Below are 25,128 nucleotides of genomic sequence, written 5' to 3' on the forward strand. Positions count from 1 at the left end.
CCAAATTCAAATAGACATGCACAAATATATTCTAATATGCACTGCAAATGATGGTGATTGTCAGGACAATGTATTTATTATTATTTCTGAGTCTAGGAATTAATCTTTGGGAAAAAATTTTCCTTGCATAATTTTCAAGACAATTTCCCCCCAACATACATAGAGAAATGGGCTTCCCCGGTGGCTCAGGGGTAAAGAATCTGCCTGCCAAGCAGGAGATGTGAGTAGACGTGGGTTCAGTCACAGGATTGGGAAGATCCCCTGGAGAAGGAACTGGCAACCCACTCCAATATTCTTGCCAGGATAATCCCATGGATGGAGGAGCCTGGAAGGCTACAGTCCATGGGGTTGCAAAGACTTGGACATGACTGAGTGACTAGGCACACATGTACGCACACAGAGAAATGGATACCACATTTACAGATGAATAAAGAGGATGTATGTGTGGGTGACCCCGTGGAAGACCACTTCACTAGGACAGCCAAGCATTCAGCCTTCAAACATCAGAGCTCAGGGATCTTCCAATTTCCATTTCTGTTTTTATTTCTCTTTCCCTGTACCATCCCTTCTGTGAACTCTTTCTATTACAGCAAACATGTCAGTGGTGCTGATGTGGCTGTTCATTCTTTTAAAGAAGACTAAGCTGCAAGATTCTCACCTCTCTCCCAAAGTAAAAAGATTATACTAGCAGAGAAATAAATTCCAGAAGAAGCCTCACTTTTGAAAATAGGGCACAAGGAAATGTTCATTTAGTCTGTATTTCTTAAGAGACAATAAAAAAGAATTTTTGATGCAGGATGTCCACTCCTGACTGCTTCATGTTTGATCATAGAATGTTTACCCCTGGAATCCTCTAATGGATAATCCACAAAAGGTTGTTATCTAAGACTAATTATAACAAGGTAAATAACCACACAGCCAACCTACCCCACCAAGCTCCATTTTCCAATGGGAATTAGGGAGATGGAGGTGCCGGGAAGACTGATAGCAATGAAACATCACAACTAATCAAACTGTGTAAACATCAGCTTTAGGACCAAATGTACTTTGAATATGGACGATTCATACAACTCATGCCTTAAGGGCTGATCGTTGGAAATATAGACTCCTAGACAATTCTTTATTATATGCAATTATTTATATGTAATCTACATACTATGAGGTTAACCAAATTATTCACAACAAATGGAATCAATAGTGAACCAAAACTGATGATAGTTTTTATATAAAAATAATTGCAACTCAAATCAAAACTAAAATGAGATATCACCTCACACCAGTCAAAATAGCCTTCATCAAAAAGTCTACAAACAATAAATGCTGGAAACCTAGAGGGGGTGTGGAGAAAAGGGAACACTCTTGCACTCTTGGTGGGAATGTAAGTTGATACGTCCCCACATGGAAGACGGTATGGAGATTGCTTAAGAAACTAGGAATAAAACCACCATATGACCCAGCAATCCCACTCCTAGGCAAATACCCCAAGGAAACCAAAATTGAAAGAGACATGTGTATCCCATTGTTCACTACAGCACTATTTACAATAGTTAGAACATGGAGACAACCTAGATGTCCACTGACAAATGAATGGATAAAGAAGTTGTAGTACATATACACAATGGAATATTACTCAGCCGTAGAAAGGAACACATTTGAGTCAGTTCTAATGAGGTGGATAAACCTATAACCTATTATACAGAGTGAAGTGAGTCAGAAAGAGAAAGATAAATACTGTATTCTAACACATACATACGGAATCCAGAAAAATGGTACTGAAGAATTTATTTACAGGGCAACAATGGAGAAACAGACATAGAGAATAGACTTATAGACCAGGGGAGAGGGGAGGAGAGGATGAGATGTATGGAGGGAGTAACATGGAAACTTACACAACCGTATATAAAATAGATAGCCAACGGGAATTTGCTGTATGGCTCATGAAACTCAAACAGGGACTCTGCATCAACCTAGAGGGGTGGGATGGGGAGGGAGAGGGGAGGGAGGTTCAAGAGGGAGAGAATATGTGTATACCTATGGCTGATTGACATTGAGGTTTGACAGAAAACAGCAAAATTCTGTAAAGCAATTATTCTTCAATAAAAAAAAAGTAAATTAAAAAAAACTGCCACTGACAGACACAATCAACCAAAAATGGCACTGATGCTGCACTGCTAAACAATCCTTAATCCAGGAATCTGAAGATTCTGACATTATGTGTACACAACAGGAGCTACAAAGTGTTGCCAGCTGTGGTGTGACAACTGGACTTCCTAGGACTCTACTGATACAGCATCCTCAGAATCTTTACCATGTTACTTTTATTACTAATTTTTAGTCATTGATAAATCACTCAGCGGGTTACTAGTAAATACCCCATATGGAACATAAAACCGAACATCACGTGACCCTAAGAACAAATACAATGACTCAGCATTTTAGACGAGCTCTCAGTCCACGAGGAGAATGTTTGAGGCCTGCCAGGGTCCAGCCCCGGTGGATCCAGGGAATTTGAAGCGGGGACGGCGACGGTGAGGATCAGGAAACAATTGCTTCATTAAACGTTAATTAAGGATATAAAGAGTGGTGAAATAAGGATAGCTCAGTGAAGAAATTCAGTGGAGAAAAGAGGCTGAATAATTCAGCCAGAAGGTGAGAGAAAGAACGAAATGGGGAGACCAAGCTTCGGTGAACAAGGCCCGCACTTTATTTTCCAAAGTAGTTTTTATACCTTAAGTTATGCATAGAGGATAATGGGGGAAGGGGTAGAGTCATGCAGTAAGCCAGGCTTTCTTCCTGCAAACTTATCATATGCAAAAGTTTAGGTGATTTGCATCATCTTCTGGCCTGGAGGCCTGTTAACATTTTAAGACCCTTTCTTCAGAAAACTTATTTTTCTCTAAAGGTGATTAGTCAGGCGTCACCCTCCAAAAGCATTAGATAAAGTTGCATTCCTATAGGGCAAAGGTGTGGTGGGCTACAAGAAAAAGAATTAACTCAAAGGTCCAAGGTTACAAACATTAAAGCTACTACTTACACCAATTATATTAATCAATACACTGCCAGGGACACAGCAGGTAAGGGATATGGAAACTTAGCAGCACACATTGGCCCAACAAGTGAAAAACCCTTCACCAATACGATTTCTAATCAATCTTTTAACTGCTCAAAGGAATCTGTATTTAGACAGTTTAGAACATCTCATGCCTCTCACAGTTGGGAGGCTCTGAGCAATCACATGTGGCTGGAAAAAGCTATTCAGGCAGGCTAGAGGACTTCCAAAGGAGTTTGTAGGTTGAAACATTTATCAACCAAGAACTTTATTAACTGGAGCTGTAAATTAACTCTTTTTTTCAGAGAGAGGTAGTGGGGGACAGCCCCCCGTAAAGTCAGAGGTGTAGGTGAGAGGCACAAAGCAGAAAGTAGGCAGACTCTGCTTTTGGGGGTAGATGCTCGAGAATTTCCAGGGGGACTCCTGAGGCTCGATCCCGCCTTTGCGTATTCCGAGCCTCTTTCCTCATGACCTTTGCCACGGGCGGAGCTCCTGCTCCCGGCAGAGGCCCATCATGGATTCAGTGAATTCTACTCAGAGAAACTTTGAGTTAGAGACACGTACAAAGGCTCAGAAGAACACTAGTAAGATGTATAAGAATGCAATATGAAACCACCCACAGAATTTTTTTTTTAAAGAATGACTGGACATTTAATAAACCAACAACAATCTCATAAGAAATTTTACAGAGTTAAAAGAGTTGAGCAAAACATTCAATCACTTTGTTAATGGTTGAGATGTTTATGAAGTTGAGTATGACTATCTCAAAAAGGATTTTAATAGCTGCCAATTAAATTGCTGTCCAATAAAGAGTTAACAGTTTTTCAATCCTGATCCAACTCATCCAGCATACATCTATGAATACTGCGATATTTTTCTGCTCAAAAATTTTTAGTGCTTTTGCATTTCCCACAAAATAAGAAGATACATAAAATTGGCCAATTCAATTGAAGTTTATATAAGATGGACTTCTTATACCTGAAATATTTTAAAAATTCAAGAACTAGAAAACTTGAATGTAACTATTTAAGAAATATTGTCAATAATTAAAATCTTCCTCTATCTAAAAATAATTTTAGTGTTATACAGATTATACCAGCATGTAAAAAATGATCAACTTTTTGATGTCAATAATGTAATACATGACAAGGCAATTGCAAGAAAGAAAAAACAAAGCCAATTTCACTCACAAACATATATGTAAAAATTCCAAACAACATATTACCAAACTAAATCCAGCAATGTATATTAATGATAAAACATTATGACCAAAATGGGCTTTTTCTATGAATTCAAAAGTGGGGTACTATCAGAAAATCAATATGCATAATTCACCAATTAGCAAATTAAAGAAAAAATTCATATGATCATCTCAGAAGATATAAGAAAAACATTTGATATAATTTAATACCTATTAATTTCAAAAATCCTAGGAAGTCAGCAATGGAAATCTAATATGATAAAATGATAACACATATCATTGTTATTTATGGTAAAACATTAAATCTTTCCCTTTCAGATTGTGAAAGAAACACAGTGCCCACTTCCATCACTTCAGCTCAGTGTTTTTCCAGAAGTCCTGACCACAGCAGTAAAGATGAAAACAAAGCATGAAATAAATGATTTGGAAAGGAAGAAATAAAATTGATATTATTCATAGATTTTTCTCTATAAAAAATTCAAAAGGAACTACAAAAATATATAAAAATTAGTAACTTGCTGAAAACAAATTTTGTATATTTCACTATTAACCTATGAAATATATTCACATATATTTTTAAATATTTTAAATATTCATTATCATAATAAGCTAGACGATCTATTTCTTAACCTCAATTTAAAACATAAATCCTTAAACTAATTCAGTCTTTCAATAAGATCTTTCTTTTTTGATATGGAAAAAAGAAGTAATTATTCTATTCTATTAAATTTATTATCATATTCAAATCAAGTTAAAATGAATAATAAATTCAGAAAGACCAGAAAGCAAACTGAGCCACATATGACTTTAAGTTTCACAAAGACAGAGATAATGTCTTGGGTAGGTTCCTTCTAAAAAATACTCAAAAACAGATTTAATTCACAGCAAGGGTCTAGGTGAGGAGAGGGGAGAGAGAGACTGTTGACAGACAGGGACAATAAACATCTAATTCTAAGGGACAGTAAGCATAGGAATCTGGCCACAGTTACTTTTAGAAAGGAAAATAAAAGAAAACACAGAACCAGGAAGGTCTAATTTAATATGTCAACAGCCTCAGTGGCTGATATCAGGTGCAAAGGCTCTAGCAGCTCTATGGCTGAGTTTTCTGTGGTGTCTCATACTCTGAGGACATGTAGTGAATGGTAAATACATCAAGTCGTCAACTGCCTGGTGGGTCAGGGTCTTTATATTTCATTCACTTCCATTTCCTTTGCTGTTTCCAGCAGCTTTCTTGATGTCAGTTCACATTAGTATGGTTTTCACAACTGGGTAAAAAAATAAAGTTTCTATGCCTAATTACTGTATATTGTCATCCTGCTTATTTAACTTATAAGCAGAGTACATCATGAGAAACTCTGGGCTGGAAGAAGCACAAGCTGGAATCAAGATTGCCGGGAGAAACATCAATAACCTCAGATATGCAGATGACACCACCCTTATGACAGAAAGTGAAGAGGAACTAAAAAGCCTCTTGAGGAAAGTGAAAGAGGAGAGTAAAAAAGTTGGCTTAGAGCTCAACACATGGCATCTAGTCCCATCACTTCATGGGAAATAGATGGGGAAACAGTGGAAACAGTGTCAGACTTTATTGTTTTAGGCTCCAAAATCACTGCAGATGGTGACTGTAGCCATGAAATTAAAAGACGCTTTCTCTTTAGAAGGAAAGTTATGACCAACCTAGATAGCATATACAAAAGCAGAGACATTACTTTGCCAACAAAGGTCTGTCTACTCAAGACTATGGTTTTTCCAGTGGTCATGTATGGATGTGAGAGTTGGACTGTGAAGAAAGCTGAGCGCCAAAGAATTGATGCTTTTGAACTGTGGTGTTGGAGAAGACTCTTGAGAGTCCCTTGGACTGCAAGGAGATCCAACCAGTCCATCCTAAAGGAAATCAGTCCTGAATATTCCTTGGAAGGACTGATGCTGAAGCTGAAACTCCAATACTTTGGCCACCTCATGCAAAGAGTTGACTCATTGGAAAAGACCCTGATGCTGGGAAAGATTGGGGGCAGGAGGAGAAGGGGACGACAGAGGATGAGATGGCTGGATGGCATCACCGACTCGATGGACGTGAGTTTGGGTAAACTCTGAGAGTTGGTGATGGACAGGGAGGCCTGGCGTGCTGTGATTCATGGGGTCACAAATAGTTGGACACGACTGAGCGACTGAACTGAACTGATGCCTAATTAAACACCGAGCTAACAAACACTGGTAGTCATTTCCATGTTGAAATTTATGATGACTGTATTTAGATGACTTTTCCAATTTTATAATATATGGTCTGCAAATGGAACTGCAAGCATTTTAATATATAACTGCAAACATTATAATATTTGCAAATAAGAACATTATTTAATATCAATAATAACTTTTATAGCCAAAAGTGAATTAGACTTAGGTGTTCGTGAGAGACTAGCAGGTAATTTTCCTTTTTTTTTCCCCCCTCAGAAAGACTGTGAAACAACAGAACAGTCTGTGCTACATACATAATTAAGACAGATGTTCTCAATCTTAATTTTCATAGCTAATTTTGACAGCCAAAGAAATGCACTTGTCTTTTGTATAGTCACCCATTTTCTCTCAAATGTGTCTTATTTTTCTCATCGCCCACTCTGCTCAGAAAGAAAGGGGTGGTGGGATGGAACCTATGAACGCAATAGCGAGAGCTCTGCCATGTTCTTGGTAGGCCGCTGAATAGAAACAGATATAACAGAAACTGACCATAAAAATCATTTAAAAGTCCACATAGCATAAGCATTTTTATAGATTCCTCACTCTGCAGATCAGTTTTCACTGACTTTGTGAGGTCTTCCATGACGGAAGCCAAGTTGATCACATTAAACAATAAAGGACTGGCTAACAGGGACCTTCCTTTAGTCAACTCAGGCTTGAAGGTATAGACTTATTTTTTTTATAAACAGAATAAAATACAAGGAAATATGCTACATTTTGATGACACAGCCAGGTGCTTTACCTGCTAGGGCAGAATCTGGTGTGCGTGTCTTTGTCTGCATCTGCAAATAGGAAGCCCAAGCAAGAACAGCAAAGGCAGCCTTTCTGCAAGGGTGCTCAGCTTGGCAGCCCCTGCCTCTGGGTTCCTCTCCTTCGGGGCTGCCTCTGACAGAAAAACAGAAGACTAACCCTTCCTGTAAGTGGTCCCAGGAGCCTTAAAACCTCAGACCTCAGACACCACAAAGTCAGGAGGAAACTGTCTTCCTGTTCTCTGCGGTGGAGTCTGTCCTTTTTCACACCCACACCCAAGCACACTCTGATCGCATCTAAGCTGTCTTCTCACACATCTGCCAACACCTCAGCCATGAAAGGCCCACTGGGGTCTGTAGTCACAGCCAGCTGCTCTCGTGATATTCTGAATCCCAGCCGTGTGGCTCTCCTGAGAAGAGAACAGGTGCTGGAAAGATGCTGCTGGAGACATGCCAGCTCTCTGCTGCTGTAGCGCCCAGCCATTGAGGACTCTGGGCAGCAAGGCCTGCTCCAGCCTCCTCTAGGTCCTTTCTCCTCCTACAGGGACTCCAATCCTGCAGTACACATCAGGGAATATCTTTAGGGAGCGCCAAACCTCCCAGTATCCTCAGTAACTCTAGTTCCTTCATTACTACCCTTGGATCCTTGGACATCTAATTCAAATCTAGTCCTTTTCAAGCCCACTCTAGAGGATGACGGTATCTTTCTCTTTGGGCGAATCCACTGTGGTCTGATCCCAGTCTAAGCACTGCTACTGTCCCTTCATACCACCAGGACCTCACCAATTACGTACAGGGTTTTGGCCATGTGTGGAGCTGAGTCATCAAGGGAAGGGTGGCTAAGAGAGAGAAGAAAGGCAGGTCTGGGTTGTGGCTTGGTGAACTCATGCCACAAGAGTCCCATTCCCCAAGGGGTGAATGTAGAAGTAGAATCACAAAGTCTAGGGAAGGACGACAGAGCTCATTCTCGTAGTAACCATGCAAATATGGACTTAATTGGAAGGGAATGACCTGGTGAGATGGTTTGGAGGATGGAGGGACAACAGGTTGACATTCCTCATTGGGAATGTCTTGGCTTCGGGGGAAGTCCTGTGGGGTGCCAGGGGCTCCAGGAAATTATTCTCAAGTAGAGGAGACAGAGAACTATCGGCAAACTGAATGGACAGGAATGCAGGGGAAGAGAGAGGGCAGGGTGCTCATGTGCAGAGAAATATTGAAAAAAGATTTGTGCAGAAATTCACACAGAGAACATGCTCAATGAAGGCTAGTTGAAAAGGTGGTGGGGACAAGCGGGGCCACAGATACCTCTGGGTTTACCTACAACTCTCCAAAGCCAGAACTGATGGTAGCACGTTGCAGCCCACCAACAAGGACCAAACCACCAAGGAGAGCGTGGTTTGATAGAAGATATCTCCTCACTGATGAGGAGATAGAGTAGACCTGAATCTCCTGGGCAGGTTTTGTAATGAATACTGTGCTGGGTACCTTACCTAGTTTTCGCTAAACCTAAACTTAAAAATCACACCAATCAGGATGCCCACATAAGAAAGTCTACAAACAATAAATGCTGGAGAGGGTGTGGAGAAAAAAAGGGAAACCTCCTCCACTGCTGGTGGTAATGTACATTGGTACATTGTAAAATGGAGAACAGTATGGGGTATGTAAGTTCCTTAAAAAACTAAAAATAGAACTACGATATGATCCATACCTGGGCATATATTCAGAGAAAACCATGGTTCAAAAGGATACATGCATTCCAATGTTCATTGCAGCACTGTTTACAAGAGCCAAGACCCAGAAGCAACCTAAATGTTCACTGACACATGAACGGATAAAGAAGGTGTGGCACATATATATAATGGAATATCACTCAGCCACTAAAAAGAATGAAATAATGCCATTTGCAACAACATGGTTGGATCTGGGGACTATCATACCAAATGAAGTAAGTCAGGCAAATATCACATGCTATTACTTTTATGTAGAATCTAAAGAACATTATACAAATGAAATTATTTATAAAATGGAAACAGACTCACAGACTGAGAAAAACTGATGGCCACCAGGGGAAAAAGGTGGAAGGCATAAATTTGGAGTTTGGGGTTAACAATATATACCCTTTTATATTTAAAATAGATAACCAACAAAGACCTACTTTTTAGCCCTGGGAACTCGGCTCAATATTCTGCAACAACCTAAATGGGAAAAGAATGTGAACAAGAATAGATATATGTATACATAGAACTGAGTCACTTTGCTGTACATCTGAAACTAACACAACACTGTAAGTCAACTGTACTCCAATATAAAATGAAAATTTTAAAAAGATCATGGGAAACCGAAATTAAATCTGCACATCTCTTGACTCAGTGTAAAAGTCATTTTCTCAGAGTCAACTTCCCCGAGCCCATAATCTAAATTAACTTCCATTACATTCTATCATTGTCTGCTTTATCTAATGTCGCTCAGTACTGCTGATAATTCGATACTCATGAGAGTGATTAAAACCTCTTGTTGGCATACACTGTGTTCATTTTTATCTGCTAAATGTGTCCCCGCAGTATCTGGCACAAAGGCTCTCAAAAAACAATTTCCCCCTCTTGAATGAATGGAGAGGAATGCACTGAAATAACCAGTGAACTGCACATGACAATTGAGGCCCCTCTCAGGTTGAAAGTTTCACCTTATGGGATTGTGGTCACTGAAGAGGTCAATGGCCTAAAAATCAGAATGACATCTATAGTCACATAACTGAGGCCGTCTTAAATAAAACACTTCCTAGATTTTTACTGAAATCTGGCAGTCCTATGAAAGGTGAACTTTATATTTTGCTTCTCTGCTGAACTTCTGAGAAAACAGGATGGGTAGAAGAAATATGTACTTGTGAAAGTTCATGTATTTGTACTCTCTCCTGGTATTTTTATACAGAAAACTGCTAGAGACATTTTAATAGGTTCATGAGAAAAACAAGTCTTTCTTTAGAGTAAAAAAGTTTAACGGGTATATGGGTTTCTTAATGATTGGATTTCTCAGGACTCTAATATGAGACTGACTTCCCTGGTGGCTCAGACGGTAAAGCGTCTGTCTACAATGTGGGAGACCTGGGTTTGATCTCTGGGTTGGGAAGTTCCCTGGAGAAGGAAATGGCAAGCCACTCCAGTACTCTTGCCTGGATCCCATGGACGGAGGAGTCTGGTGTCCATGGGGTTGCAAAGAGTCGTACACGACTGAGCGACTTCACTTTCACTTAATATGAGACTATTCGTTACAGTTCCCCTTCCCCTCTCCCTGTGTGTGTGTGTGTGTGTGTGTTGTGTTGTCTTTGGGGGTCAGCTGGTATATTGATGCTAAGCACATTCTGGCTTTGGCTCTGGAGGCACCATTGGTCCCATTCTCCTCACCCCATCTAGAAACAGTTGGACTAGTTCCTCTTCTCTTCCAGTAAAATCAGTACAAAGAAGCATCCCGTCAGTCCTGCAATACAGGACTATCCTCCTAACCCTAGTTTCATTAAATCCTGAACAAAACAAGTTCCATAAGGCTGAGAAAATATAAACAGGAGCTTGTAAACAAGATTCCAATCAATCACTCTCCTGCCAGATTCACCCTGCATAGTACAGGCTTTTTTCAATTTTTGCCTGAGACGGTCTCACTTGAATTGATTGCTTCACAGATGGCTAGACTGGTGAGTATGCTTGAATTATGATAATGTGAAAAGCCTTGGGCATTGTGGGAATACCAGCAGCACGAGGGGGCCCACCTTACACTCCATATCTGACCTACACTGCTGCTGCTGCTGCTAAGTCCCTTCAGTCGTGTCTGACTCTGTGCGACCCCACAGACAGCAGCCCACCAGTCTCCCCTTTCCCTGGGATTCTCCAGGCAAGAACACTGGAGTGGGTTGCCATTTCCTTCTCCAATGCATGAAAGTGAAAAGTGAAAGTGAAGTCGCTCAGTCATGTCAGACTCTTAGCGACCCCATGGACTGCAGCCTACCAGGCTCCTCTGTCCATGGGATTTTCCAGGCAACAGTACTGGAGTGGGGTGCCATTGCCTTCACCTGACCTACAGTAGCTTGTTCCAAATAAGATATTTTCATTCTCATTTTTGGAGGAGGAAACTCAAACCCAGAGATGTCAAACAGTGTTCTCAAAGTCACCTACCACATGGGGAGGACTAGATTTGAACCCAGGTCTTTCAGCTCCAAGCCTGTCTACTTTCCACCTGTTTCCAGGGGATGTATTAGGAAGCCTCTCTCAAGCCTGGTGCCAGCTGCCCTTTCTGCTCCTTGTTATAGTTCATCATAATACCCTCAGGTCACATCACAGCTCACCGGCCCAGCTGTCCTATACAGCTGAGCTTCTCAGGAAGTCCACCATGCCCCACACCAGGGAGCCTCTTAATTCTCTCTTATCCTTGGACAGAGGAGGAGTCAAGCCCACACGGTGGCACTTGCCGAAGGTATTCTTTGACCAAGAGGCAACAGACTCTCAGTTTCCTCCCTGCCTTCGTTTTCTCTTCATCCAGCCTCCTGGTTCAACTGCTCTCCGCTGCTGAGACTTGGTTGCCAAGCTTCTCAGCTCAGCAGCGAAAGAATTCAAGGAGTGGACTTGGGTTGGCCTGCCTCGTCAGCCACACCCCTTTCCACCTCAGACTCCAAAGACACTTTTAAAACAACAACAACAGTTTCCTGAACTCTTATGTTGAGTGGTGCCTCTACACCTATGCTCTTATCCACCTGGAAAACACCAATACACCCTGCTCAATGTAGCCTAAAGGGGTATTTCTGTGAAATTTTCTCCATCTCCCACTTCAGTGGTTTATTACTCTCTGCCCTGAGCCTCTGTCCTTTCATCATCAGACCCGCTCAGAGAAACAGCACCTTGGGTATTATTGAACGAAGTTAAAAATTTCAAAGTCAAAATTATTCTTACGTTCCATCTTGAGCTCATGTTATGAGAGGCTGTCATCCAATTCCTTCACTTCATGGCAAATAGATGGGGAAAAAGTGGAAACAGTGACAGATTTTATTTTCCTGGGCTCTGAAATCACTGCAGATAGTGACTGCAGCCATAAAATTGGAAGAAACTTGTTCCCTGGAAGAAAAATTATGACAAATCTAGACAGCATATTAAAAAGCAGAGAAACTACTTGCTGACAAAGGTCTATATAGTCAAAGCTATGGCTTTTTCAATAATCATGTACAGATGTGAGAACTGGACCACAAAGAAGGCTGAGCACCAAACTGTGGTGCTAGAGCAGACTCTTGAGAGTCCCTCGGACAGAAAGGAGATCAAACCAGTCAATCCCAAGGGAAATCAACCCTGAGTATTCATTGGAAGGACTGATGCCACTTCATGCAAAGAACCGACTCATTGGAAAAGACCTTAATGCTGGGAAAGACTGAAGGCAGGAGGAGAAGGGGATGACAGAGGATGAGATGGTTGGATGGTACCACCGACTCAATGGACATGAGTTTGAGCAAGCTCTGGGAGTTGGTGATGGACAGGGAGGCCTGGCGTGCTGCAGTCCATGGGGTTGCAAAGAGTCAGACACGACTTAGCAACTGACAAACAAAAACAGGGACAGAGACCCCTGAGGGAACAGTAAATTGACATTTCCAAGACCACCCTTTCCAGGACATACAGTCAGTGAGGAAAATGTCTATTTTGTGTTTCCCAAGTGTGTTTCATAATGTTAATAGGTCATATTTTGAAAATGGATTTATTTGGGAAATATTGGGTTAAGGAATATTAAACAACCACCATCCCCAATTTTCAAGCTTTTGATGCTTTTTTTTTTTTTCTTTTGCCTCCAGTGTGAATATTCAGAGGCGGAAAACAATCTGCCGTTTTCCCAAAGTTACTTGATTACGGAATGCTGATTTCATAGAACTAGCGTTTTGAAGAATACGCTGGAAAAAATCGCTTCCTCACTCACCACTGCAGCTGCAAATAAGAATCCCAATCAAGCACAGACTTTGCTGGTTCATATCTAAAAGAAAGAGAGTGGACCAGATTATCTGGTGCCGCCTTTACCTGGGCCATCTCCTAAGAGAATCTTCCACCTGGAGAGGTACAGCACCCTGTGCCTTGACCGCCTCTGCCTGGGTGTGGCCGCCCAGCTTCTGCAGGAGCCACGCAGAGAGGCAATGGGGCTGGGAACTTGCAGCTCATCATTACTTTGATGACAAAAGAACAGTTATTAGTACGGAGCATTGTTCAATAATTGTTCCCATTTATTTGGTTGAATGATTTGAAGTGATGTGTATGTTGTTTCCTAATACAATAATTCCCGTTTATGGAGTTTTCTGTCAGTTTGATGTAGGAGTTTGTGTTGAGGTTCTGGAAAGTTGGAGGGGGTGGAAAATCTAACCAGTTTTAGATCTGTAAGAGTGGTTAAATGTGGGCCCACTTCTGTAATTACAAGTGCATCTTCATGGCCAAGTGCATAGAACAAAAGTAAGCGTACAGGTGTTAGGAAAAGTTTCTGTGGAGAAACTGTGGGTTAAAAAAAATATGCCCTTCCAAAAATATGGTAAAAAATGTGTGTGGCTGAAAGGAAATTGGGGCAAACTTAAGTTGATTTATGCCATGCACAATTAAAATTTTAGTACGAAGTGAAAGGGCTTCCCTCGTAGCTCAGTTGGTAAAGAATCCACCTGCAATGCAGGAGACCTGGTTTGATTCCTGGGTCAGGAAGATCCACTGGAAAAGGGATAGGCTACCCACTCCAGTATTCTTGGGCTTCCCTTTGTGGCTCAGCTGGTAAAGAACCTGCCTGCAATGCGGGAGACCTGGGTTTGATCCCTGGGTTGGGGAAGATCCCCTGGAGAAGGGAAAGACTACCCACTTCAGTATTCCGGCCTGGAGAATTTCATGGACTGTATAGTCCATGGGGTTGCAAAGAGTCAGACGCGACTGAGCGATTTAAAGATGAAGTGAAAATCCCATGCAGCATTTGGATACTAAGTTCAGAAAATGATGCTCTCAGTGACTAAGAGAGTAAAAAGACTGCATTGTTGCATGTGAGAACCCCAGGTTCAGCTTGACTCTGTTGTGAGTTGGGTGTATATAATCTCGGAAAAGTCATTTAATTTACTCGTGCCAGAATATTCCTCATTTGAAAATATAAGGAGTTGAGCTAGTCTATCTTAAGGCACCTTCTAATTCCAGAAGCTGTCAATATGAATTACATGCTGCTCAGGTAAAGGAAGAAACCAGACATTTTACCGCTGGCACACTATGTTGAACTTATTTGACTTATTAAATAAAATAATATTGTATTTTTTAGATAAAACTGCTATTTAGCTTTTCATTAACTTTGACCTTAATTTTTGTTTAAAAAAAAAACCTTCAATTAAAATTGTAAAATGCAATAGCAGTCTTTCATGAAAACATACAAAAAATAACAGACATGATGAGGAAGATCTCAGAGTACAATTAGATATATATTTTAATGTAGCAAATAATAGTTTTAAGACATTGTACATGTACATGTGAAAGTCACTCAGTCGAGTCCTACTCTGTGATGGAATTCTCCAGGCCAGAATATTGAGTGGGTAGCCTTTCCCTTCTCCAGGGGATCTTCCCAACCCAGGGATGGAACCCAGGTCTCCCACATTGCAGGCAGACTCTTTACCAGCTGAACCACAAGGGAAGCCCTTTAAGACATTAGTTGATTTCTTAAAAAGTCATATTCGTGTCTGTTATATAAAAATCACCCATATGGGACCTCTACTCTCTGCATCACCATGTAGGACCCATGAACAAAACTATTTTTCTAAAACATTTGCTTCTCTCGTCTCAAATTTCCATATATTTTTTACCCTATTTAGTTTCACTTGTTCAAATATTTTTACAGGAAAATTTTCTATTTTTTACTCCCTTGGAAAGGTTGAAACAATAACCACCTTAATACTGTCTCTTGAAAGTCATATGACCTAAGAAGTCATATTCCCTGTTGATATTAGTGACTTCCTGGTAGTAATCTGGATATCTTTGGAACTGCAATATCCTTTTCAAAAACTCTTGAATGTCAATATTCTGTGCTATTTGTCAATGATTTAAAACAGATAATAAGGCTAGAGTCTTCTTATGTCTGGTGTATTAATGATTCCTTATAGCTATTAACAATTTAGAGTACACATTTACCATGAGATAGTCACTAATTAATTCATCATTCATTAATTAACTATCTAACTGATTAACCTCATTGTGTGTGTGTGTGTGTGTGTGTGTGTGTTGTCTCTCTATCAATAGCATAAACATTTCTCAAACTCCAGGCATGGGCTTAGCAAAAGCTTTTGAGACAGTGTGGCCAGATAAACTTGGAAGTAATTGTTTCAGAATTGATTTAAATATTCATAGCAACCACTGAATTGATAAGAAAAAAAACGAGTCAAGAGTTCTGTCTTAAAAAATGTTCCTAGTCTTTGGAAAATGTGAGCGAGGCTACAAGGTGAATCCTTCATTGGAAGAATGTTGAAACCGAGGGCCAGACTCTGTGATGTAAAAGGCAGTCCACTGTTGAGCAGGGTAACCCTTGCCACTGATTGCTGACACGGAACATACTATTTGTAAGCAAGATGGTTCTTGAGAAAACAGTGAGCCACAGGACTCAAATGAAATTCAAATAATACCAGACACCTGGACACAAAAAATTAGAACATCTTTGAATAGTGAACATGTGCTATGGTGTTTAGGACCAGGGAAAAGAATATTTATCCAATAATTTCTTGCTGATTGGGATTTTTTTCTTTTTTTTTTAATGTTTTGTTTTTAATGACTGCTTTGGGTCAAGGATAAATGTGTAATTTTTGCAATAGAGTTGCTCCCATTGTCTAAAACTTGTATATATTTTATTTTTGAACAGATGCTTTTACAGGAATGTTTTCTCTGTGTTTTCCCCACTGGAAAACTTGAAACAAGAATGACCTTAATACCTTTTCTCAAACTCTGCAGCATTTCCTAACCCAAGCCCTTAGTCACCATTCTCATTTTGGAAACAATCCTTTAAAATTGACTGATTATGCCAAACAAACCTTGGTTACCAGACCTCTTATTTGAGCTCTCTAATGAAATTTTGTGGAAAAACCAAGTTTCAGTTCTAAGACTGAAAGAAGTCTATATTTTAAATTTATTTAAAAAAAATACCTTTCTTTCCTTTGAAATGCTGCTTCAATTGTTTCTTCTGAATTTTTTATTGCCTTCCACAATAAATTTTAAAATAGTCAAATTTTGACAATTCCCATTAATTTGGCTGTTCACATTTATTTTGACCTTTTAATTTTATTATTTCTCTCTATGCACATGTATAACACTTGTCAATTATGTATGTATATATCTGTATCAATTTAGCTTTTGAATTAAGGAAGTAAACCAACTATGGTTCCATAGTGTAATTAAAGAATCTCTAACATGATGCAGTGGGAAAAGCTTGTGGCAAGAAATGATTTCTAGATATGTCAGTTTTATATTGAAAACCATCAGATGATGAAGTATGAGATGAACTGAACTAAATGCTTTTACTTTTAACATTTCATTCCCTTGCGCTCACAAGTTCAGTAATAGGCTGATCCCAATTCAGTCTAGGTACATGAGTCATGACTTGGAGCAGATCTGGATGTGCCCGTTCATTCCCATTGTCTATCCATTCATCCATCCATCCAGCTGGCCAGCCAACTTGCTAGGCATCCTTCCTGAAGGTTCATAGTGTGCTAAGCACTGTGTGAGCACTGAGGGTACAAAGCATCCTGAAGCAAGTTCTTGTCTTTGAGACTTAAGGAAACACGAGGGTTTGAACATTACCCAAGAGAATGTAAAGTGATAGAGCCATTACGGAAGACAGTATGGAGAGTCCTTTACAAACTAGGAATAAAACTACCATACAACCCAGAAATCCCACTACTAGGCATGTACCCTGAGGAAACCAAAATTGAAAAAGACACAGGTACCCTAATGTTCACTGCAGCACTATTTGCAATAGCTAGGACACGGAAGCAACCTGGACGCCCATTGACAGATGAATGGATAAAGAGGCTGCGGTACATACAGACAATGGACTATTACTCAGCCATAAAATGGAACACATATGAGTCAGTTCTCATGAGGTGGATGAACTAGAACCTATGGTACAGATGAAGAAAGTCAGAAAGAGAAACACAAATACCATATATTAAAGTATATATATGGAATCTAGAAATATGGTACTGACGAACCTATTTGCAGGGAAGCAATAGAGACACAGACAGAGAACAGTCTTATGGACACGGGGTTGGGGGAGGAAAGGGTGGGGTGGACGCAGAGAGTAGCATGGAAACATATACAGTACCATATGTAAAACAGATGCCAGTGGGAATTTGCTGCATGACTCAGGCAACCCAAACCAGGGCTCTGTTGCAACCTAGATGGGTGGGAAGGGCCCGGAGGGGCCACCTGTGTACCTATGACTGATTCACAGTGATGTACGGCAGAAACCAATGCAATATTGTAAAGTAATTATCCTTCAATTAAAAATAAATTTTTTAAAAAAGAAAATTACCCAAGAATTTCAAGCATAACTTGTGGAATCTTTGGAGAAGGCAGATCAAAATGGATGTAGTCACATAACGGACCTAAAATCCTTCCACTATTCACTCAATATGCTCCTTCCCACAAATGGCTTTTATCAGGAATTCTTAGAGTTGACAAAGAAAAGGGGACATGACATTAATTCTCCCTCAAAACACACAAATTTCCAGGAGCTTTCCTAGGACTGCTGACAATGTGTGCCTTGAAAGTTGTTTCTCTCTCAAAAATATGAAATCTTTTCACAGCACCCAAGACTAGATTCCCTAGAAGGACTGGTTATGTCTGTTCATTCCCAATGCATTTTGCATTATTACTAGCCTCATTCGCTATGAATTCCCAAATAACTTCAGTTTATTTCTGATTCATAAAGGCCTGGGTTTCACCACAAGTGAGAATGCTGGAGTCATCAAAATAATTAAATGTAGTAACATTTAAAAGATTTGTTTTCCTTTCTGTAGTAATTTATAGCAGTCACTTCATATTACTGGGATCAAGCTAATCTAACTGGAGGCAGCATAGAACATAAAGAATCTTGGCTCTGAAGCCTGACTACCTAGGTTCAACTCTGATCATTATAATACCATTTGGGTGATTGTTGGGATAAGTCACCTAATTTATATTTCAGTTTCTTCACCTGTGAAAGGGAACGATAATAATAGTGCCCAAATCCCATAAGGTACTTTTAAGAAATAAATTAAGACAATTCATTAAAATATATTATAGAGACTGACTTACTTGTTAGCCATTATTGCTATTTTCATCTTAGAAACACTTGTGGAGAGCAGAATTTGAAATTTGTTTTGTTACATTTGGGTATGCAGTAAATTGCCGTGAAGGAATATTACTAATCCATCCCACTAGTGAAATGACTCAAGTAAAGGGAGACAAAGTGACTAATTTGAGTACCTCAATGAATTAAGATGGAATTAAAACCCAATAAACCATCTCTGAAGCTTTTCTACTTGGGTATCTCTCAAGGGGGTATTCATTACCAACCTTGGCACAAACAGTCTTCCCTGGTAGCGCAGCTGGTAAAGAATCCACCTGCAATGCAGGAGACCCTGGTTCAATTCCTGGGTCAAGAAGATCCCCTGGAGAATGGATAGACTGCCCACTCAAGTAATCATGGGTTTCCCTGATAGCTCAGATGGTAAAGAATCTGCCTGCAATGTGGGAGACCTGGATTTGATCCCTGGGTTGGAAAGACCCCCTGAAAGAGGACATGGAAACCCACTCCAGAATTCTTACCTGGAGAATCCCCAAGGACAGAGGAGCCTGGCAATCTCCATTGGGTCACAAAGAATCAGACATGACCGAGCAACTAAGCCCAGCACTTGGTACTTAACGACACTGGTACCTCTATGGACTCTGTGATTGACCTGGAAGTGCTTCACCCACCTTGATGTTCATAGGGTGAGTAACCAGTATTTACAAAGTCCCTATAGGGTGTGTGGGACTGTCATCTAGCATGGACATGTGTTGTCAACTTTGTAGATAAGAAAACAAAATCAAAAGAAGACACAGGCTTCCCTGTCAGTTCCAAAACCACAGGAGGTATCAAGGGTACAAAAAAATACTGCTTCTCCCACTACCCACCCTACAGCCCAGAGCTCTGTCCCTCAGATCACACACAATCTCACCACACTAATGTTTAGTGAAGTTTTTAAACTATTCATTTCATCAGTTCAGTTCAGTTGCTCAGTCGTGTCCGACTCTTTGTGACCCCATGGATTGCAACACGCCAGGCCTCCCTGTCCATCACCAACTCCTGGAGTTCACTCAAACTCATGTCCATTGAGTCGGTGATGCCATGCAACCATCTCATCCTCTGTTGTCCCCTTCTCCTCCTGCCTTCAATCTTTCCCAGCATCAAGGTCTTTTCAAATCAGTTTTCCTTTATCTCCTACCAGTTATAGATTTATGCAGTTCTTGCAATCAAGGTACACTTGAATTTTATTACAAAGCAGAGCCAGGATCTGTTCGCAAGATTGCATGATGTTAAATTCCACTTATTTATTGAAGGTATAAATTAGAACACAGGAAATGAAGATTATAGTATATACTTTTCACGAGAGGCACATTTTTTATTAAAGGAAATGGTTACCCTATTTTGAATTCTTAGGAATTAGATATAAACCTTATTAATACCACCAACACAAGAAACCTTTTAATTAACCTGTCTTCTAATTTTAGTGTTAAGAGGCTTTAAAAATTTTTTTCTTTATGACTCTAATTTGTTCATTAGCATCATAGGATATATGTCATTAACTTTTATAATTATGAAAAGTCATTGTTCTCCCATCTCATCTCTCTGAAAAATAGTGTTCCATAAATGTAAAAGAGCCAGATCAATTCTAACAGAAATGAATGGAAGTTAATTTGTTCTTTTTAATTTTCCTAATCTCTTTTTAAGGGTAACCTTTGGAAGAATCTCTTTTTTACTAGCCACTTTCAACAAGCATCAGAACAATCTACCATACTATCTGCAGTTTTAAAAGCTACAAAACCAAGCCCCCATTCATTTCACATGTTTACTTTTATGATTCAACTCTCCAGAAAAGAGCCTGGACACTTCTACTGTGGCAATCGCTAAGAGATCGCAAGAGTCAGATGCTGTAGTTTGATTTTCACTCCACAAATTTGTGCTCTGTTAAACTAGAGCCAACAAGAATTCTCAGCCCACAAAACTTGTAGACAGGGCAATATGTCTTCTGTGAAACACTCTGCAAGGATAGTTTCCTATAAGGATGTGCACCAATGCTGCAAATAGTATTTATCTTTATAAAAACCCAGAAACACTCTTAACAGCAGGAAACAGCTAATCTTGTGATCAATTTCTAGCTAACTGAGGAGATAAAAAGATCCAGGTTTAGGCACTAGTTGAGTGAAGTTAGGCACTTTCCTTAAGCATTCTGGACCTAATTCCCTTCTTTCTGAAGTAAGAAGATAAACACATCTAAGTTCACCTCCAAATATCTATGTAACTCTGTATATCTTATTTGGTGATAGTGATATTTACAAGTTCTGTCGAGTTCACAAGTGCTTTCTCACAAAGTCTCATGTGATTTTCAGAAGTAGATGTGACCCTCATAACAGATTTTCAGAAGTAGGCAGGACAGCGATCACTATTTATTTTTCCCAGTGAATGTGCTGCTTTTGCTATCCAGTAGGATTCACTAGAGACTCTAAGATGTAAAGCATAACCCAGAAAGATTTAGTTTTCAGGAGTCAGAAAAAGTACTCTATAAAATAATTTCTTCCTACTCTGTAGTTTCTCACCCTGAACCCTTCAGACAAAGCTTTACTTATAAAGAAAAATATTTAAAATTTTATGTTATGTGCTTCTGCTAATGTAGCCCCTAACTGGGTGTTGATTTTAGATTAAAGACAAGATGTAATTGCCACTTGGTAAGTATCTTTTTCTTTATCTATTTGAAATTTTCCAACGGCACTGAGGCTTAGGTAAAATTAGGTTTTTATTTTTATTTTTGGAGCTTACCTTTGCATACTATTTTTATATAAGCTAGAAATTCACAAGTAAAATAGTTTACAAAGTAAGAGAAAAAGGAGACCCTCATTTCTGAAAATAAATGGTCTGAATCCAGAGTGGAATTCTGAGTATCTCTGATATCTTGTCAGTGCTTTTCCTTCAAGAAGACACAAAAACAATTCCACAGAAACATCTATAAAACATTATAGTTAAAATTATACAACAGATGTGATACTACCTCTTTGCAATAATTCTGTAAGGTATATAAATTTGTCCCAACCATGCTCCCAATTATTCTTTGTCTCAAAGGTCAAGGAATTTCCTAAATAATTGAAATCTAAAAGACTTATTTTTGCCATTAAATCTAACCTCTTTCTGACCTCGCTCCCCACCAGAACCATTATGAGAGGTGAGAAAGAGAGACGGGACCCTGTTTGGTCTGTTCACTTTCCTCCTCTCTCTCTGCCCATTACCCACACTCATCTTGGATGTGCAAAGGAGCAGGAAAACAGCCAAAGGATGAGGGCAACAGAGAGGAAGGAGGAGAAGCAATCTAATCAGGTAATTACCAGTTGGCTGTACAGTGTCATTAAAATTAAGTCTACATTTGTAACAGAGCATATTATCAAAACTTGAGTTTTACAGTATTTCATCAGCCTGAGTTTTCATTCACAATAACAGTTTGGATGGGCATTATAATCCAGATTTAAGAATCAGAAACAGTGTCAATTGTAATAAGATATGCTTTTGTCTTGATGTAGATTATTACACTCTATCGCTTTATTGACATTTCCTAATTCACATATAGCATAAGGAAACAGTCTCAAGGAGAATGCTTAACAGAACAGCTCCACCCTTGTCCAGGCATAAAAGCAGAGTTTTCTATATATCAAACATCAGGTTGCTCTATTTATAACCTCTTGCGTTCTCATATTTTGGGATATGTGCCTTTTCACTATGCAAGGTCTCCAAAGCTCACAGAGTGCTAAGTCATTTTCTTTTAAGTTTTCCTTTTCTAATTCAGAATACTGCCTTTAAATATTTGGAAGCTAAACTAATTTTAATTTCCTCTTCACAGAAGAGGAAAATTTCATGCCTTCACTTCAGCCTTTGCAAAACATGAGTTATTAAATGTATATATCTAATGGAAAATAACCTCCAAGTTGTAGTTAGAGTCTAGCAATTTTGTAGTGGGCATAATTTTGAATAGAAATGAAATAATCTCTAAGCATGACAGTGGGTCAATTAAGAAGAAAAAGTATTCTAATGCCAACTGTCACTAAAGATAGAAAATCCCTTCATCAACATCTCACAAATTCACAGCTGTAGCTCTCACAATCAAATTAACCTTTTCTACTTCAGAAGAATTCAAATGCCTTAAATATGACTATCCAGAGTGATATGATACCAGATACACCTTAGCTTTGATTTGATACCATTTCTTTAATCAATAAAAAACCAAGACAACATTCCTGTTTTCCATTCCCACTTTCCTCAGCAATCTTCAAGAATTTCAAAAGCAAACCTCTTGTCCACTTCTCTAATCCACAGATTTCTCCATCCATACAATATATATATGAGTGTCTCCAACAACAGCTCAGGAGACAGACTTATGATAATAAACTCATATACAATTTGAAACAAATGGATGAGAAGTTTAAAAATAATGGCCTTTCACTTAAATAAAAAGTCAAAGCAAGAGACACTACTTTTCAACTTTCTAAAAATCACTAAGACCACTTTTTTTGTAATGGAGAAATACAGTTATTGAGCTATCATTATTTTGAATAAAATCCAAATATAATCATAGGAATTTTATGCATTTACATTTTACCTTTAACCAAGATGACAGGGTAGCAAGAAGAAAAACAATGATTCTGGTACTACTTAATCCTTAAAAACAATACAAAGCTACTACAATGTTTTCACATCTCAGGCACTATATTGATCATTAAAAACTATCACGCAAGCAATATCAATCTATTAAGTATCTCACAAGTGGGCTGTATCATAAATTCAAAATTATTTGCACAAGAATCTCCAAGCCACCTTTAAGATCCTGCGAGAAGGCATTTTCTGAGGCATGATCACATTCTATAACAGCCACGTTAATTCAAGGCTGCCACAATACAGTGAGTAAATCAGAATATAACACTTACCTTATTACAAATAACTGGCAAATTACAGGCACCTTTCAGCTTGCAGCTATACAGCATAGTTGATTAGAAATAAACAAAACATCTTTCACTCCAGTGACAGAACTGCATCCTCAGACTTGGCTTTCGTTACTGAATCCCAGCAAGAGAGGCTGTACTCCTCTCAGGGCTAGTAGCAGCCTCTTTGCAGAGAACACTTGCTGCTCTGAACAGCAGCGACTTAGAATGAAAGTAAGAGGAACCCGTGATGTTTAAATACCGTTGCTTCACATTCACAGGATATGACTCAACTCTCTCTCAAACCAGTAGGGATAGAGTTTCCCCCCGCAAAACTGTTAGATTACATAACAAACATCACATTTGGGGGTCTCAAATGTTTACAAACTAAAATTGAAAATTTTCCCCTGCTAAATCAGACGTGCGTTTTCAAAATCATCAACTTCTTCCCTATGGCACAGACCACAAATGGAAATTTGAATAACAGCATGGCTCAGAGAAAAACGACCCTCCTTACTCTCGGCAATGAATTCATGTAATGTTATTAAATGTGTGTGAACTCGCCAACATCGCTCTGACAGAGATATAAAAAGAGTTTCACTAATATTTCATCGGTGCAAACAGTATAGAATCAAACTCTGACTTTAATATTCAAGAAGTGGCAATTCCACAGAACACAATAGAATCTTCTTCATCAAGTGGAGAATGGAAATAGAGCTTTGTGGCTTGCTGTCACTGATTCCCACAGAAATCCTGTCCTACGCTGTCGTTACCTTGCACTGCTAGCTCTGCCTACCTCTCCAACTCAGAGTCTTCCTTTATCTTTTTCTCAAACATTCCCACAGGAACATGACTAATGAGAGAACTGCTCTAGCAACTGTGGCAATGTTCTCTGCTTTCCCCACCATCCAAGACATCTTAACTCTGAGCTGTATTAAATTTGATCACACGTTGAATTATTATATTTGGACATTTCAGTCAATAATTATAGACTTAGATCCTTGGAGGAGAGTCTACCACATAAATTCAACTGCCATCAGCAAGAACAAAAAGATGAAAACATGCATATCAAATAGCAAGTAGACCAGGACTGTTCAACAGAAAGATAAAATGAGTCACATATGTAATTTTAAACATTTTAATATTATAAAAGGGAAAAGTACCATGTAAACTTAATTTTAATAATGTTTATCCTAATATATCTAAAATAATATCATTTTAATCTATAATCAATATAAAATTAGTTACAATGTCTGTACTAGCCTTGGGGAGCTAAAGTCTATTTTACATTTATAGTACATTTTAATCTGAGCTAGCTATATTTGCATACACAATGGCTAACACATGGCTAGTGGCTACCATATTGCATAACATAAGTCTAGAATTTGGGGTTCATTCTCAGTCCTCAGGTTGCAGTTCAAATGTTGTCTCTTCAGGGAAGGCTTCCTTTACCACCTTATCTGAAATGACCTTCCCCAGTTACTTTTCATCTCATGTTCTTTATATTTCCTTCATGGTAAATCACAACCTGGAATCGTATTCTTTGTTTATTTACTTATTGATAGTCTGTGGCCCCTAACAAGAATGAAAGAAACCGAGAGCAGGGAACTTGTTGTAGTCAGTATTTTATTCCCAGCCCCTGGCATGGTGACCAGTCCATAGCAGAATTTAATAAACTTT

General features: G+C 39.2%; 1 protein-coding gene across 32 annotated transcripts in view; it reads right to left on the minus strand.

Annotated features, from left to right (window-relative positions):
- MCTP1 (multiple C2 and transmembrane domain containing 1) overlaps window positions 1-25,128 on the minus strand; it is a 721,660-nt gene that overhangs the window by 348,566 nt on the left and 347,966 nt on the right. For 13 of the 32 annotated variants that reach the window (XM_086413167.1, XM_086413163.1, XM_086413158.1 and 10 more), the window contains exon 1: window positions 23,455-23,678. The exons of the other annotated variants lie outside the window; for them this stretch is intronic. In XM_086413167.1, the coding sequence (XP_086269293.1) occupies window positions 23,455-23,511 (57 nt within the window). In that variant the 5' untranslated portion in view covers window positions 23,512-23,678. Of the gene's footprint in view, window positions 1-23,454; window positions 23,679-25,128 lie in introns of those variants that run through there. 32 annotated transcript variants of the gene reach the window in all.

This window comes from Bos grunniens, chromosome 7, assembly GCF_055505025.1.
Source record: "Bos grunniens cultivar Pamir isolate PY7600 chromosome 7, Bosgru_T2T1.0, whole genome shotgun sequence".
NCBI classification, from domain to species: domain Eukaryota; kingdom Metazoa; phylum Chordata; class Mammalia; order Artiodactyla; family Bovidae; genus Bos; species Bos grunniens.